Source organism: Charadrius vociferus, unplaced genomic scaffold (genome assembly GCF_000708025.1).
Source record: "Charadrius vociferus isolate BGI_N301 unplaced genomic scaffold, ASM70802v2 scaffold610, whole genome shotgun sequence".
In the NCBI taxonomy this organism is placed as follows: Eukaryota; Metazoa; Chordata; class Aves; order Charadriiformes; family Charadriidae; genus Charadrius; species Charadrius vociferus.
Window position 1 is genome coordinate 1,574,053 of NW_009646437.1, and position 17,228 is coordinate 1,591,280.

A 17,228-nucleotide genomic window follows, 5' to 3' on the forward strand; every position below is an offset into this window, starting at 1 on the left:
TGCCTTCTGGGAAACAAGATGTGTTTCATATGTTAAAGTTTGAAACTACAGGGACTTGCTCACTCTGTCCTCAGCGAGTGTTTGCCCAAGAATCAATGTGAAAAAAGCTGTTCTGTAGCTACCCAAATTTCATAGGTCCATGTAGAGCAGATAATCTCAGTATTCAAGCTTTGGGTTTAGATTTTAGAGTGCCAGGTCTTCAGGGTACAGCCCTGAGACACTGTGTACAGTTCAGATGCGCAAAACACTCAGTGCCCAGGATTGGTTTGTACTAGCTTCTACCTGTCTGGAACAGCTGAGGTGCCAGGCTCTTGTTTTTCTATTTCCTGCAGCATCTCAGGCTATGGAGCTGCTGGTGGGAAAGGAGGAAAGAACACCATGGTGCGGTCCCACGGCGTGTCTGTGCTGGGAATTTTTGACCTCCAGAAGGATGATACTTTGTATATCTTGGTGGGACAGCAAGGAGAAGATGCTTGTCCTAGTGTAAGTGATTGCCCTTTCTGTTTTGACTTAATCCCTTCTACAAATCCATGGAGTTTTGTCTGTTTACAGAGAAAACCATTGTCCTTGAGAGGTTTTGTGTTATATGGTTAGGGATAACTATGGTTTTAATGGGGGGTACATGAGTGTGAAAAGATGAAGTACCATGTTAACTGTTCTCACTTCCTCTTCAACATTGAGACCCCATTGATAATGCACTACAGGTTCCTGATTGATCTGCATATCCCAGAGCATCTGTGTGGGTTTTCAAAGAGAAAAGACAACCCTGCCTTTCTTTCCTCTGGAGATCAGTCTTTAAGGTTGGCTTCAGAGAGCTTTGTCTTTGCTCTGCTGTTGAGCCCAGCCCTGCCATTGTCATAGTACTCTGCAACTCTGGAGACACCCACCTCACAGGGCCCATTTGGTTATTCTGTGTATGGGAATAGGAGAGACAAATTAATCACTGCTGGGTCAGTCCTGATTTTTGTGTCACTAACCAACTGTTGCTGCAAACGCCACGACAGAAGGGTGCAGCTTCCACCATTTGCAGGCACAATAATCTATTGATCGTTTAGTGTTCTTTGGAAGATGAGGGAATAGGAGATTCTTATGGAGAAAACCAAGCATTATCTGATGAAATTTCACCTAGAGATTTGAGCTGGACATTTAAATGCTGTGCATTTCTCAACTGTTAATGGCTGGCATCCAAGAGATGAAAGCTTACCAGTCTGTTACAACAGAGAAAGGTTGAAGGATGTAGACAAGAAAGAGAAGTTCTCAAGGCTGGGCGCTGAAGTAAATAATGTTAAAACTGGAATTATACATATCTACAAACAAACCATTAATATGAAGCCTCTTTGAAATGAGAAATGCCCTAACTCAAACTTCCATCTAACGTCTATAACTAGGACATTCCAGCTGAGTGTAATATATGGACTCATTAAATTGCAGGCCACTGTAATCTTAGTGAGAATTTATTGAGTGCTAATGTAATTCTTTCACTGAGGCAAAGAGATTGCGTTGACTTGTAGAAGGGACTTTTACTAGATTGGATTGTAATCAGTTATGTCTTTGCCATGAAGGATTTTTTTTTTTTTAATTCAATTGTAATCTAGTGGTTCCTTTGGGTCATTGACTTTGTCATTTTATTAATCATCCCCACCCAGCTCCAAATCAATTAAGGACAGGGAAGATGAGGGAAAGGAGGATTGTTTAGTTCCATAGGCAAGTCTACACACACAAAATGGATGCCATTAATTCTCTGGCACAACCTAGGACACATTTTGTGGTCAACAGCATAATTTGTAACTTGAGGATGCTTTTATCAGGTTCCTTTTCCGAAAGAAAACACAGACATGAAAGCAGAAGGAAGCAGAAGGTCAATCCTACTATAACAACTGTTTGTGCATTTTTCTCTTAAAATGTTCTTGACTTGGTGAGTTCACTGCATAACAAGATAGTGGAACTGAGGTGAAATATGTAAAGTAAAATAAGCTAGAAGCAACGCTTGCAACTTCCAAATGCTCACAGCAGAGTCCTGTTTGTAGGCACTTTAGTGCTCCAATTTAAAATCAAAGTGACAGTTATGTCTCTTGGGTCATAGTCCAGAAGTACTTATAAATTATGGTTTAATGTTGTGTTTGAGCTCACTTAGTGAATTCAGTGATTTGCCTAATGCAGAAGGTTCATTACATTTGGTGCTAATTGGTGGAGGCGAAAAAATGTTAAGTAGGAAATATGAACACTCTTTAGTGAGGTATTTTCTTTAACATCAGGTCAACATTGCAGTCAAAGGTGGGATTGCAGCTCTTTTGGTAGGCTTTGAACTAGCTAGCACTAGTAATTACAGTAAAAATTGTTGCTACAGCCTAAGTGTCAGATTAACATCAAAACTTGCTTGGAAGTCTAGATAAATATTAGGTGGCTAGTCTATGCTGAGCTCATTGCTACTATCCATGCAATGACTACCTACGTTAAAGCTAGCTCTGGTACGTCTGTATGAGCCACCAATACACCTTAGTTCTGGATGGGTGCACGTAGGCTGCCTGGCCATAACCAGTGGGGCACTGGAAGAGGAGTAAAGAAACTCACATTCTTTCTGTGTCTCTGCCATTTGGCTGTTGCATGACAATGGAGCAAGTCACATCATCGCTGAGTTACTCCCTTCCCCCACTTCACTTGTGAAATACAGATAGTTAATGCTGGGAAGTATTTGCAGTAAATTCTGCTACATCTTGTATGTTAAAAGTTTGTGGAGCTCTTTTACATAGTAATAGGTATCAGCACTAAGCTTGCTTCAAAATAATTCAATTAAGATGGCAACAAATTCTTCTGATGAAGATTGACACAAAAAGCAAGATTCTTCTAGAAGAACATTTGTTTGCTTCTGCTTATGTAGTTTCACTGGAGGACAATTTTTTGGTTTGGGAAGATGAAGGGTCCATGAGGCCTGTGTGTGTTCAAGAACATGCAGATTTCTTACTAGAATTCAGACCTGGTCTTCTGTTTGCAGACTAATGATGTTGTACAGAAAGTCTGCATTGGAGAGAACAATGTGATTGAAGAAGAAATACGGGTGAACAGAAGTGTCAATGAATGGGCAGGAGGAGGTGGAGGCGGGGGAGGTGCAACTTACATCTTTAAGGTATGGAAACATAGCCCATGGCACCTTCAGCATGAACACATTCTGCCACTTGCCTCAAGTACCACAACCTGAAATACCCGAGAACCCTTTATACACTTCTAGAGAAGGGTCCACAAAGTGAACTCTGGGTATCCTTCATTTCCAGTTGATAGCTGTAGTGGGCTGAGTTGGTCCTTCACACTTCTTAGAACTGCTACACAGTATGGCCACACGTGCTTCAGTGGCTTGAAGTTTCCTTTACAAACATAGTAGTTTGATTTGGATTTTTTTCAATGCAAGCTGAGATGCTGAAGCGTAATTCTATAGCAAAGTGCAAATTCCACAGGACTTTATTCAGATCTATCATTGTAGAACATTAGACTTCAGCTACACATTTGGCTTATATGGTGCAATGACAAGAAAAGTTGAGGACAGCCTGTATGTTTTCTTTTAGCAACCCTACAGCTAGGGACCTAGCACTGCTCTCCTCTGTCATGTACCAGTTTCAGAAGTTAACAATAAATTTAGATCACCCAGCCTCTACATAATCCTACATAACTCTGCATGCTCAGACAGTTTCCAGCGTAGCAGTTCTTTACCAGTGGAAACACTATATTGCACTATATATAAAGCAGTGCTCCTTAGCTGTTTGATTTGATGGAAGTCTCGTCACATGGTAACATTACAAGCTTTCTAAGAGACATCAGCATTGGAGGTACAATTCGTAGAGCTGCTGATACCACTGTTCTCTGTTGCAGAACTTGGTAGGATTCGTGTTATTCATTAACCTTTTGGATATGGGTGCATAAATAATGCAATGGTAATTTGTAGTGCTGAGCAGTCCTAGATGCCTGCTTAATGCAACATGCAGTAACTAGCATGTGGTTGGACTTCCATTTGTGTGTCTGACTCAGTCTGAACACTGCCTTCATTTCTGAATTTGTTAAGATGGAAAATGGAGAGCCGGTCCCCCTGATAATTGCAGCAGGAGGTGGTGGCAGGGCCTACAGGGCCAAAACAGACACATTTCATCCAGAAAGGCTGGAGAACGATTCTTCTATTCCAGGGTTGAATGGAAATTCAGGAGCTGCAGGTAAGGAAAGTTTATTCTTTTTAAGAAAACGTTTGTGAATATGTGGTACTCCGAGATTCCTCCTCACAAGGAGGTGAGACGAAACTCATGAAAAAGCAGTTCAGGGGGAACATGGAATATAACAGATACATACAGGATGTACTCCCAGTGCAGAATACTTGGCCTAAATAGGGGTATCGGAGATGGTATAGCTGTAGCAATGGCAACATTCTCCCAAAATAATGTAGTACCTCTCATAACCAAAGTTGTTTGATTTTTGATGTGGGAGTTTGCAGTGCCGATGTGGCCATCCTGCTCCCTGCACCGTTTTGTGCTGTGTAGGCATACTCACAGTTTCCCTGGCTTACGCAGAAAGAGCATAATTGCACCCTGGCTAGAAGTCTCTGTGAAGAGACCTTGGACTGAACAACCAGCAGAGCTGAAAGTGAGTCACTGGTGAGTATGTTGTATTTAGAGTGGGGCTGGTACGTGTTTTCACATCCCTTTCACTAAATTCCTTTTGGTCTACTTCAGAACCAACAGAGGGTTTTTCAAATGTATTTTTTGCAAAGAGAAGGGGAAGGCTCTGTAAGCCAGAAACAAATGGTTGGGAAGTAGGCAGGGATATCTTTTTACATTTTCCATATTGTCCTTGTCCACTTGTCCTTGTATGGTAGGTGAAAAGAGGCGCAGATGATTAACGTGGTCAAAAACCCTACAGAAAGGTCACTGTAGCACTGTGTAGCAAGCATATCCCCTCTTCTAACCAAGGCATGGATTCTTACTTTCAGCTGAGGTGCTTCAAAGGAGTGCTTGTTCTGCAGATCCCCGCAGTGTTTTTTACACAGAAATAACCCCTACCTGTGCCTTTTCTCTTCTCTTAACTGCAGGTGGTGGAGGTGGCTGGAATGATAACACTTCCTTCCTGTGGTCAGGAAAATCTTTGCTGGAAGGTGCTACTGGAGGAAGATCCTGCCCCCAGGCCATGAAGAAGTGGGGGTGGGAGACAAGAGGGGGTTTCGGAGGGGGTGGAGGGGGGTGCTCCTCAGGTGGAGGAGGCGGAGGATATATAGGTAAAGTGACTTCGTGTTCAAGGTGTCCCTTCCCCTCCTTTAGTGCTAATGATCAGCAAAACGCTGATAGATAATTCTCCTGTAGCTAGCGTATTTGACTGTTATGTACTAGTATGTCTGTGTGTTGCCTTTTTAGCACTAGATGAACGTATGGCATTTAGTCTCGGAGCAAATAGCCAGATGTCAGTCCTTCAGCTGTAATCCTGGCTTTGCACTGTGCAAAACGTGCCATCAAGTTCCTGCCGTGATTCCTGAGCTTTCCATTTTGGGGTTATAGTGCTGAAGAAAGAGGAGCCACAGGCTACGTGCTCCCATTGCCAGCACCTGTGTTTTGAGGACTTTGTTCCTGGAGACTGGCAGCCAGGCTTTATGCCAGGGGAAAGACGCAGCTTCTTCTACCCTACCTTGCTGTGGGTGGGCCTTGGTCCTGCGCAGGAGTCCCTGGGCGCAGAGGCTCAGGCTGCCAGGACCCCTCTTAATAACGCCAGTGGTGTTGACTAGGAGCTAACAAGGAGCTAATTTCATGTGCTGCGGGTCTCGGGACAGCTGTCAGATGGCATTACGTTGATTATAAGTGGTGTGGGCCAGATTCAATCTCTACTAACCCATAGTCTCCTGGGCCACATGTTTCTTCAGCCATCTGCACTGTGGTGGACTTTTTAACCCCTGGTTCTCCACAGCTTAAATCAAGGGTATGATAGACTAGAAATCCTGAAAGGAAGTAATGAGTTTAAATGATTAAGTGCATGTTTTGTACCGATGTTACTGTGTAATGCTTTTTTTCCAGCAGAATGCCTCACATGACATAATTTTAATTTCACTGAAGATGGTTAAAGAGGAAAAGTGATTTTTGGGTGGGGTGGGGGAATCTTTGCATGCTTGTAGTGCAAAGTATATGGCCCGTACTGTGCTTCTGATATGTTCTATGTATTGCCTATACTTTGCTCCTGCTATGTTCTATATGGCCAAGAAGAAATGAGCAACTCATAAATTCCTTCAGTCCCCATTCCTGGTAGACCACCCTGCTTTCAGGGTGCAAAGGAGAGCAAGGATGTCAGATCATTCATTCCCTCTGCTGCCACAGTACATACCTCGATCAGCAAGGGTACTGAACTTAGCCCCTGAGTACTGGTGCTTCTTGGCTTTTTTTCCCATTTCTTGGCTACATTAATTTTAAGAAGGGCTTAAAAGGGATGTTTCACAGCATCCTGATGGTTAAAGATGCAGTTTGTGCCTTAGTTTGCAACAGTCTGCCTAAAACAGAGCTAAGAAACTGTTTGTCACAAGCTGCTGCTATTCAATTGAAGTTCTAGAGATAAAAGACCAGTGGTTCATGCTACAACTCACTAAGTGTTCCCTATATGTTAAATACTTTAATATTTTTTTTTCTTTTTTTTTTTTTTTTTTTTTTTTTTTTTTTTTTTTTTTTCTTATTTGGATGCCTCCCTAAATATGCTAAAGTGATGCATGTTGCAATGCTTATCTGTATTTTAGTGCCAATGAGCCTCAGTCTGTTAAGGTAACTTCTGGTTTGACATAGGTGGCAATGCTGCAGTGGACAATGACCCAGAGATGGATGGGGAGGATGGTGTGTCCTTTATTAATCCAATTGGTACTTTATACACTCCAGCGCTTAAAGGTATTCATATTGGTCAGAAGTCTTCTAGTGGGTTTATTTCATGTTAAGAATAGTTTGCATCTGTAGTACGCTTTGCAACCCTTTGGGTACAGCTTAGTGTTATCATCAACATAAGGAGGCAGGAAGATAGCATAACAAAGTCCAATGAAGAATAAACAGAAGTAGCAGGAAGAAAGCAGGTGGAGCACTTCCCAACTATATGGTCTACCCAGCCTATAGAACGATTTTGGCCAAGGAAAGTGGTAACAGAACCTTATAGTTCAGATAATTTAGGAAACAAATAGACAAAGCACCTGACTATTCACTAACAAACATGTTCCTTGGAGCATCCCTCAACAAAGTATCCAGCTTGGACCAGGAAGTTTCTAGAGAAAACAGTGCAATGCTGCCCAGCAGTGTGTGGGAGTGATAAATACTGCCACTCCAGCCTGTGTTTGCCCAGAAGTTAGTATCTTGAATGGGTTTGGGATGTGTTCAGAAAATACAAAAATATCTATTTGCTCAAAAAATTGTTTGCTTTAGAACAGCCAGAAGTCTTATCAAATACAGATGTACTCTGGCCTGATAGATTCAGCCAGAAAGTTTTGAAAACATTGCAGTATTTGATCTCAGAGGGTGTAAAGGCCAGGAAAGAAGAGGTTGAGTCCCACAGACCACTGAAAGGGCAGGTTTCCCTTAGCCTCGGGAGCAGCCTCCTTGCGGGCCTGGTAGGACTGTCTGCGCAAAGAGAGCCAGTGCACCTCAACTGCAGTGGGGTAATTTAGCTGGATGTTATTTTCTACATGAGAAAAGGACAGGAACTATGGAAGGTGGGGAGGAATCGGTTTCTTAGATGGGGCCTACCCTGCCACATCTGGCGACCACGACCATCATGTCCCCTGCTTCTGTCAGTGTCTAAGGGAATTAAGTGAATGATCTTTACAGTAATTAACTCAACTTCTTTCATCCACTCCCTAGTGACAGAGGGGCACGGAGAGGTGGACATTAGGCTGCATATTAACTGCAGTCACTGTGAGATGGACGAGTGCCGTGTTGATCTTGAGACTCAAAAAGTCATTTGCTTTTGTGAGCCAGGCACAGAGTTGGCTGAGGATGGTGTGTCTTGCATAGGTAAGTAGGTGTATGGGGTAGGCTGCTAGTGTGTGAATCAGAAAATGTATGGCAAAAATCTGTAGCTTGGACTGTAAGACATCCTGAAAGTGTTATCTAGTCTGTCTTAAAAATGGCTTCTGTTTAATGTTACCTTCTTTCCTGCTGCTATATGCTGCAGAGTTATTTTGCTAGGATATAGACACATCAGCACCAAGGAATGGTGCACAGAGCAGCATTGCTGGTTTGCTTTAACGGTATATGTTTGGCATACCGGGCAGCACTGGGGAGGGTTGAATTTTGCGCCTGGTTGCGCTGATGCTCACATTCTGCTCTGAAATCATGAAAGTTTGCTCACTGAAGGAATTTTCCAGCTAAACTTAAATTCCTGGTCAGTCCTCTTAAAAACCCCAAAAAATGTACAAGGTGAAGGAGAATATAATTCCTATGGATTTGGACATGAAAGGTGCAGGTGCAGAATCTGTAAGAAATTGGAGATGAAGGATCTCTGAGGAAAACTGAAGATAGTGCCTGTACTTGCCTTACTTGATAAAACAAGTGCTCGGAGCTCCATTACTAGGTTTCCTTCATATTCTTGCCCAGCAGTTAGGGCAAGTGACTTCAGGATCCTGCGCTCAGCTTTGTCACTGGCATGGGAAAATTGTTCTGTATTTTTACCATTCCCATCTGTAAAATGGGTAAAAAGCATGGTTATTCTGCCAGGGTGAAATAAACCTTAATAGATGGTCATTGAATGCCTGTTTGTGCCGAGTGAGGATGCAGCTATGGAATACGTAGTACTACACTTACTGTTATCCGTTTTTTCTGCCTGGATTGGATGCATTTAGGAGATGATATATTGCAGTCCTCTTCTGCTTTTACTGTGATTTGGCATTGATAGCAGCACTTTAACCCTGGCAATGTAATGTTCTTTCCACCTCCCCAACCTCCTGCCCCTGGTTTTTACGGTCTTGTTTTCATACCCAGGGAGTGCACATGTTAATTCGTTGATAGCAAACCATCTGTTTTAATGGCTTGATATTAATTGAGGAAAGTGAAACAATGAGGTATTAGAGGTCATAGATCCTGAGAACTGATCATGCCAGAGGTTGTTTCTACACTATAGGAACAGCAAATGAGTAAATGGAAGGAAAAGCAGAAAAATCTGTCTGCAAAAAAGTGGCTGGTGGAAGATCATTTCAAAAATGTAATTCCTTCTTCTCCTGCCTCTGTTACAGCTGAGCCAGTTGTTCATCTCCCCCTCTCCTTGGTCTTGTCTGTAGTAACTTCAGCATTGGTGGCTGCTTTGATTTTGGCTTTTTCAGGAATCATGATAGGTGAGTGTTTCTCTGCAAAAGATATTTTCATATGAGGGCTGGATCTGAGCCAGGGATAATTGGGCCCTGGGAGGCAAAAGGATTCAGGTTTTTAGCTACTGCTGTATTTAATGACACCTTCCCACACACATGCCTTAACTTCAGATTTCAGTAGTTGTTTCTAACCACAATGACCAATTTGAGGAGGATTCAGTTACTGACTGCATCTCGAAAGAGACATTATTGCCTGTGTTGTAGTGTAAAGCTGCCAGAACACAGCTGCCGCTGGTTTTGTGAGAGCTGTTGGTGCTTAATGCCTAAAAGCAAGCTTCTTTATTTGTGTGGCTATATACAGATTTAACCTCTTAATGTATGACATTTAAGCTTGACATTCTCACATAGGTTTGCCTTTTACAAACTGCTGCTTCGTATGATGTGGGAATTCTATGCATCTTTATTTGAAATTCCAAACGGTATTTTTCACCCTTTCATTTTCTTATTTTAAACAATTGCTCACCTGCATTCGATTGTAAGCAGAATAGATTTGAATCAATGAAAAGCAGCCAGGGATTCAAACCACAGCTCTGCCACCTTTCTTTGTCCACCCTGTATATAGTCTGGGGGAGGGGAGGGGTGTACCCAGAGCAGCAAACGGCAACTATTAAATTAGATTTGAGCAGCTGTTTCATTTTTAAGAATTTCAGGAGTTATCAGTTGCATGCACATGGTCTTACATGTATGATTTCTGAACTGACAGTACCCCTTTAAAATTCCTAATTACTTCTCAGGGAGTGGAAGGGTAATCCTCTTTCCGTCCAACTAGCCTATCATTGCCATCTCAGGAAAGAGCAACGATTTAAAAAATCAAAGCAAAAGCAATGAGGAGGAAAATGGAGGATGGGAAGGGTTTGTGGATAGGCCATTTCATCCGTCTGCCTTTGCAAGTGCATGTTTACCCCTTAAATTCTTCCCCTGAGCAACATCTGCTGGAGAAGATGCAATAGCTATTACTGTCACAGTTTTGGGCTCAATCCAGCTGCCACAGAAATCAATAGTAAGGGTAATAGTGATTTAACCTGCTCACGATTGGCATCTTGCGTTGAAAAAAATACTGCAATATAAATTACTATTTCAAGGAATACCCACAGGACATCTTCTTTCAAGGTGTGATACCTAATGACGTTTCAGAAGTATCAACGAAGTGATTCAAGGGATGTAACACTACCATAAACTGGTTTCAAATTTAGTCCAACTCTGTTGTTTAGAAAAAGAGGAAGTTTTGCAAAATAAGCTAGTTTTAGGTACAATGTGTTATTCTGAGGTAAGTTTACTCTGTCCATTTTGAACAATATGATGCAATAATTCATTTCAGATTCTAGTCACTTCTGCGTGATTTAGGAAAGTTGGTTATGCCCTGACTCCTCAAGTTTGGAACTGGACTCATACTTAGAAGGTCCAGTTAAACTAAATAGAACAAAACAAAAACCTCAGAACTGTGAAATCGTAGATCTCTGCAAGTGAAATTCATTTTACTTCTTCCAAACAGTTCGTGAGCAAGCCTGTTTCTTCATAAGATGTGTAAATCAAAGGTTCCTGGATAACTTCACATTCCATTTTCTATCTGTAATTATTCGATGTACAGAAATATGATGGTGTCACTGTCTAGTTTGATTCACTGAAATTTGGTCACATGGCAGATTCCAGTGAGGTGTGCTGCACAGCTGCTGTCCTGTTCCAAAGTCGAATCAGTGTCTCTGGTTTACTGTGTTCTCCATATTTAGTATATCGTCGGAAGCACCAGGAGCTACAAGCCATGCAGATGGAGTTACAGAGCCCAGAATATAAACTGAGCAAGCTGCGTACCTCCACTATCATGACAGACTACAATCCCAACTACTGCTTTGCAGGAAAGACCACATCCATTAGCGACCTCAAAGAGGTGCCTCGAAAAAACATCTCCCTCATCCGGTAAATTCGTCTTTGCTTTCCCCATGCTTCACACTATACACTCGCATATGCTGGCTCTCTTACACAGGTGTGAACTCATGCCTTTGTGTAGACACGTACAAATTCTCATGCATTTTTAGACTCATGCCCCTTTTCATAAGAAACAAAAAAAGCTGCAGACTTGTGTGGAGAGGACTAGATTTCGGCAGTCTCCTTGACTTTTTACAGGTGCAGTGTTAATCTTCTGGGATTATGAGAGGAACTGAAGAGTCATCACCAGTAACTCAGACACATCTTTTGCAACTGTGCAATGGGTGGCCTGTTTCAGAATTAACTGATGAGATGCTGGGAAGGTTGAGGCTTGCAGGAGGCTCTTAAAGTTGTTGATGGGGTCTTTGGTAAAGACAGTGACATCCTTAAGTACAACAGCAGGAAAAGCAATGGGTTTGAGACTGCCAGACAGTATTAAAAAGACAGGAATATAAAGCCAGCAGGGTAGTCACGTCTAGATCAGAATTTCTGGAAAGTTCAAAATAACCTCTTAAAAATTTGAAACTTCAGAGTTCTTTCCTGCCTTGCTCTGCTGCAGGATACCGTGCATGCCACTTGTGAATGTGACACTACCCTGGTACCATGCAGTTTTACACAAAAGCTTACAGTGCTAAAAAAGATGATGCTCAGAGCATTCTATGCAGTCTGCAATGTTTTGCTGTCTCTTAACTCATTCGCCCTTACCTGCACATCTTGCTGGACTGCATCTGGAAGTTTCCAGTATACCCTTTGCTGCTGCCTCCTTTGTCACTTAGGCTCTGAAAGGATTTTTGAAGTGTGGCAAGCTGCAGAGAGCAGAGGATACAGCTGGGAGTTGATAAGGGCAGGGAAGGTGGGATTTTTGGGAGCAGGGTGAGTTATGAGCTGTAGAGATCTGTTTTATACCCTCAGTTTGTAATAAGTTGGTTAGACATAGACAAGAATAATGTCTCAGGCTGATACCTACAAAACCTTACTAGAAGAAGTAGTTGAGTCACAGGCGACACAAGTCCTCACTGTGGTTTCACTGCCTAGACTGGTCTTTACCCTGGCAAAACTACAGACAGAGCTTATGCAACAACAGAGCAGATTTCCCTTAGCAGCACCCGTTTGGACGGGCAGGAGGGCAACAGCTCACGCAAAACCAGTCCACTGATAGACCAGAGAACAGAATCAGCACGTGTCTCAGGCCAGACCTGGCTCTACCAGGAAAGTGCATGTTGTAGAAGAGCGCCTTATTGAGAGCCTTTCACCTGGACTGAGAAGCAGAGGCGCAAACTACTACTGCCCAATGTGCAGCCCATGCAGGGTTGAGAGGGACTCAGGATCTGGGACGCAGCCTCATTCTCTGCCGGAGTTTGCTATGTTGTTTTGACATGCCACCTACATGTATAGCTATTGTTGTACCAGTTGACTTAATGTTAAACGAGTGAACACTGAATAGACAGGTGTATCACAAAATCTGTATCACAAGGACATAGGACAGGATCTGTTGTGTGATTAATTCCTTTCTCTTTTTCTTGTACCCTTATTCAAAATGAAACTGTACATTTCATAATATGATGAGTGCCAGAAACAATTCTCAGCACTAATTCCTACAGCCAAGTGCTTTACAAAGCAGTATCATCACCATTTATTGGGTAAGGTGCTTACCCAGAATTACAAAATAAATCAGGAAAAGATACTTGGTTTAGAATTCAGGTCCTTTGAGAACCATTGTGTTTCCTAGTTTCTTGTTCAATGTGTTTTTTGTAGTGGTGACGCATAAACATCGTGGGAACTGTTAATGTATTTAGGGCATGGGAACACCAAAACTTAAGACCTATCTTTATTGGCTCGTTTTGGTGCACTCACCTCTAAAGCACTGACACCAAAACCATAGAAGAGTGCTATCCATTGCACAATGCAGTGCCAGCAGCTTGGTTTCACTGGGGACTGTTTGCTTTTGAGGATTGCTTTACCTATCAATTAAATACATTGTAGGTCCAGGAAAGATCACCTCAAGGTCTGGTCCCCTGCATAGCGTGAGGAGTGGTATCATCAGTGTCAGTATCCGGTTCTCCCTGTCTCACTACCATGAAAATTGTGAGCCCATTCTGTGAGCTGTGACCACAGTGTTTTAATGTGTGTTCTCTGTAGTAAAACCTTCTTGTCTTCTCTGGTCTGTCCAGGGGTTTGGGCCACGGAGCCTTTGGTGAGGTATATGAAGGTCAGGTGGCAGGGATCCCCAGCGACCCCACTCCCTTGCAGGTGGCTGTGAAAGTAAGTGACAGTGTATGAGTTATCGTGATGGTTTCATGCACCTTTCACCCAAGAGTCCCAATGCATTATAAAAATGAAGATGAATTAAGCGTTACCATAGTACGGAAGGATGTAGCTAGAAAGGTTGCTGCTCTATTGCAACACTTTAATCCATCATAGCGATGGTACAACTTGGAGCATATGGGCTTGCGGAACTATTAAAAGAGGTCTGTAAGTAGTAAACAGGCAGATTTCCTATCCAGCTGCAGTAGACTGCGAGTATGAGAAATAAATCCATCCTCCACACGCTACACCTGATGTTGTAACCTGTCCAAAGCCTTTGAGTCAGAGGCCAAAAGTCTTCAGAGGGCCAAGACCAGCTGGCACATACATCAAAGAGCCTGCAGGTAGGAGATGGCTGGTTTTCCAGGGATCTCACCGCTCCATTACAGGATGGATGTGCACTGGATGTGAAGGTAAATCCTAAGAGACCCTGGTAGGGTTCTCCAGGCCTTCAGCAGCCCAGCTAGCTTATTTTCTCCTAGAAGTTGCATAGCAGCACAGTGCTACTGCTGGTTATAGTAGATAGTGTTGCTGGGAGGGAGCAGCGTTGAACTGAGAGCTCAGGAACTGTGGTTCTCATTCCTCATCCTCTGTACAGCAGAGTCCCGTATATTGAGCACGGTTCCCTGTGCACTCTGGGCGATTTCCTTTGCTGGGAGGAGGATGGCAATGACGTTTATAGGCCATGTGTTCTGATCTGTACCTTTCAACAGATTTCACAGTCTAGTTTAGTAATGATCTAGCTAGTATCTTAGATTGAGGTTTCTTTTAGAGAAACAAAGATTGCTGGAGACAATGTTGGTGCTTTAGATTGTCAGGTGTTTTACATCTGTAAGTTTAAATATATTCTCCTTGTCAACCTGTTCTTTCTTTTCCAGACCTTGCCAGAAGTGTGTTCGGAGCAAGATGAGCTGGACTTCCTCATGGAAGCTCTCATTATTAGGTGTGTATGAATAACATGAACAAGCACTTGTTGGAAAAAAGCACTGTGAGGAAAAAAGGTGCTTTGAAAGATGGTGTCCATGCAACACATCTATACAGTAGTTTTAGCGCATGGCTGCCAGTATTTTAGAAAGAGGATAGGCATTACTCTCCTTTTCTATTCTTCTTACAAATGAAGAAACTGAGGCACCAGATGATTAAGGGCTGAATTTTCAAGGGAGTCCACAGTAGTTTTCATTATCCAAACTGAAAAACTTGAGGCCCAGTTTTCAGAATTGATAATAGAATCCTTTGATTGCTCTTAGAGATCAGAACATGAGGTAAGAAGAAACCTTAGGAGTTTTGATTGGACTACTCAAAACTAACACATGGCATTGACCTAATGCTGCTGTCATGTCACATCTCAGTGACTGAGTCCTAGAATCCACAGAAATAGTTTGTCGTCTCATTGAGGTCTGGAGAAATGAGAAAATATTAGAGACTAGACCTTGAGGAATATCTCCTACATAAGCAGATCCCTGTGTTGGGTGTATTATTTTGAACAACTCTGCCCTGACTCAGCTTCTGCCCCTTGAGTAGTGAACTTAGGAGCAGACTCTTCTTTTCATAGAATCATAGAATCGTCTAGGTTGGAAGGGACCTTTAAGTTCATTGAGTCCTACCAGTAACCGAACACTCCCAAACCCACCACTACACCATGTCCCCAAAGTAGCACGTTTACCCATCTTTTGAATACCTCCAGGAATGGTGGTTCAACCACTTCCCTGGGCAGCCTGTTCCAATGCTTGCCAACCCTTTCTGTGAAGAAATTTTTCCTAATATCCACCCTAAACCTCTCCTGGCGCAACTTGAGGCTGTTTCCTCTTGTCCTGTCAACTGTTACTTGGGAGAAGAGAATGACCCCCACCTCGCTACAGCCTCCTTTCAGGTACTTGTAGAGAGAATAAGGTCTCCCGTCAGACTCCTTTTCTCCAGACTAATGTCTTATCAGACATGCTCTGCTTCCTGTGACCCCTAAGTCTTGCTGTAGCCCAAAAAAGATGCAGAGTATGTGAGATGGAAAAGCAGCCAGAAGCCACTGCTTCCCCACCTCTGTTTCTGCCCTACGCAGACAGACACAAAGTGCAGGGGTAGCACTTTAGCTTTATCCAGCTGCCTTGCCTTTGACATTTGTCACTTATTCTGAAAAAAACCCCAAACATTCCCCGCAGCAAAGCATTTGGATTCTTTTCTGTAATTGTGCTTTTTGGATCAAAGCTGCTCCATAATTGAGTGTCTGTGTCTCCACAGCAAGTTCAACCACCAGAATATTGTGCGCTGTATCGGGGTGAGCTTGCAGGCACTGCCCCGTTTCATCCTGCTAGAGCTCATGGCTGGAGGTGACCTGAAATCGTTCCTGAGAGAGACGCGGCCTCGACCGGTAAGAAAATGGAAAATTGAATTTTATTTAGTAAGCTGTTGCCACAAGGCAAATACATAACTATAGAACAGCTGATCCATGCAGCTCCTGTTTCCCAGTATTTTAGAGGGTCAGAAAATTTCTGTTGCTGGAAGACCACTCTGGAGACAGGACGCAGACGTAGAGGGAACAACTTATATGCAGAGGTGCCTCATCCCTGGACTTTGCTCGATAACATTGCAGATACTATCTAAAGAAAGAACACAATTAAAACATTTTTAAAAAACTGAAACTCTACTCTTACCTTCCTCGCACCAGATGGGAACAGGTTGGGCGGAAGCATTAAGGTATTAATGATAAATCCGTTATTTACACTGCTGATGAGGTGCATTTCTGTGGATATCTGTCAGTACAAGTTTGACACAGGCAGGAAGCGAATCTGGCCCGGAGCTGTTGACTTAATAGCAAATATCTTTAGTCCTGAGCTTTAAAGCTTTTCCTACTGAAATCGGCATCAATAGGAAATGATAGTCAGTTAGAAACGTGTGAGAAATGAATTAGGACTTCTAGAGAGGAATCAGTACTTCAGAAAAATAAAGTTTTCTCTGAGCCGCTGGATCAGAAAGGCATTCAGATGTTGTTGAGGTTTAGCACCAGGGCCCAGCTTCATACTCTACGTTTCTTTGACACTGGGCAAAATGCTGGATTTTCTCAGTACAAGAGAGACACAAATTGGCTCTAACAGATAAGATTCTTCCTCGAGGCATCTGGAAACAGATCGACTTTGTATTTTTTTCCTTGCAGTCTGGTTTCCAGACATATAAAACGGTCTGTGTTGCCCAGGAGCACTGCGGTCTTGGATAGATTGCAATAAAGTGGCTCCTGCCTGGGTAAGAAGGCTAAACACCCAGAAAGTCAAGATGTTTGAAATCTGAGCAAGCAGTCGTTGCAAACGGAGGTCGGTTTTCTGTAGCATCTAGAGATACTCTTGTCAGCTCATACAAATGGGCTGAACTTGGTGGTAGGTGAATGGGGAAATTCCTGGTTTGCAATGTGGGCTCTGCTCTCATCCGGCGCAGAGCAAAACAGCCCAGGTAAGGTCTGCCGCCTTGTAGGTGCTTTGTTCAAAACTGCCAGGACAAGGTGTGCTAGATGTGCGAAGTGGCAGGTGAAATGGGATGGTGTAGGGCAAGGGCATCCATCACTTCACAATGGAAGCATCTTTTTGGCTCGTTAAATTAGAGAGAGAAGCCAGCTTAGCAATGATCGGGGTCTTGTGAGGAAGCACCAAGAACATTAGTCCTGAACAGCAGG

General features: G+C 42.9%; 1 protein-coding gene across 1 annotated transcript in view; it reads left to right on the forward strand.

Annotated features, from left to right (window-relative positions):
* The window catches only part of ALK (anaplastic lymphoma receptor tyrosine kinase), a gene marked incomplete at its 3' end in the record, with an annotated part of 222,125 nt that overhangs the window by 200,231 nt on the left and 4,666 nt on the right, over window positions 1–17,228 (forward strand). The window contains exons 12-22 of the mRNA XM_009881980.1: window positions 333–483; window positions 2,993–3,124; window positions 4,052–4,196; window positions 5,066–5,248; window positions 6,789–6,887; window positions 7,845–7,997; window positions 9,215–9,313; window positions 11,074–11,260; window positions 13,441–13,531; window positions 14,452–14,516; window positions 15,806–15,935. Coding sequence (XP_009880282.1) covers window positions 333–483; window positions 2,993–3,124; window positions 4,052–4,196; window positions 5,066–5,248; window positions 6,789–6,887; window positions 7,845–7,997; window positions 9,215–9,313; window positions 11,074–11,260; window positions 13,441–13,531; window positions 14,452–14,516; window positions 15,806–15,935 — 1,435 coding nt within the window. The remainder of the gene's footprint in view (window positions 1–332; window positions 484–2,992; window positions 3,125–4,051; window positions 4,197–5,065; window positions 5,249–6,788; window positions 6,888–7,844; window positions 7,998–9,214; window positions 9,314–11,073; window positions 11,261–13,440; window positions 13,532–14,451; window positions 14,517–15,805; window positions 15,936–17,228) is intronic.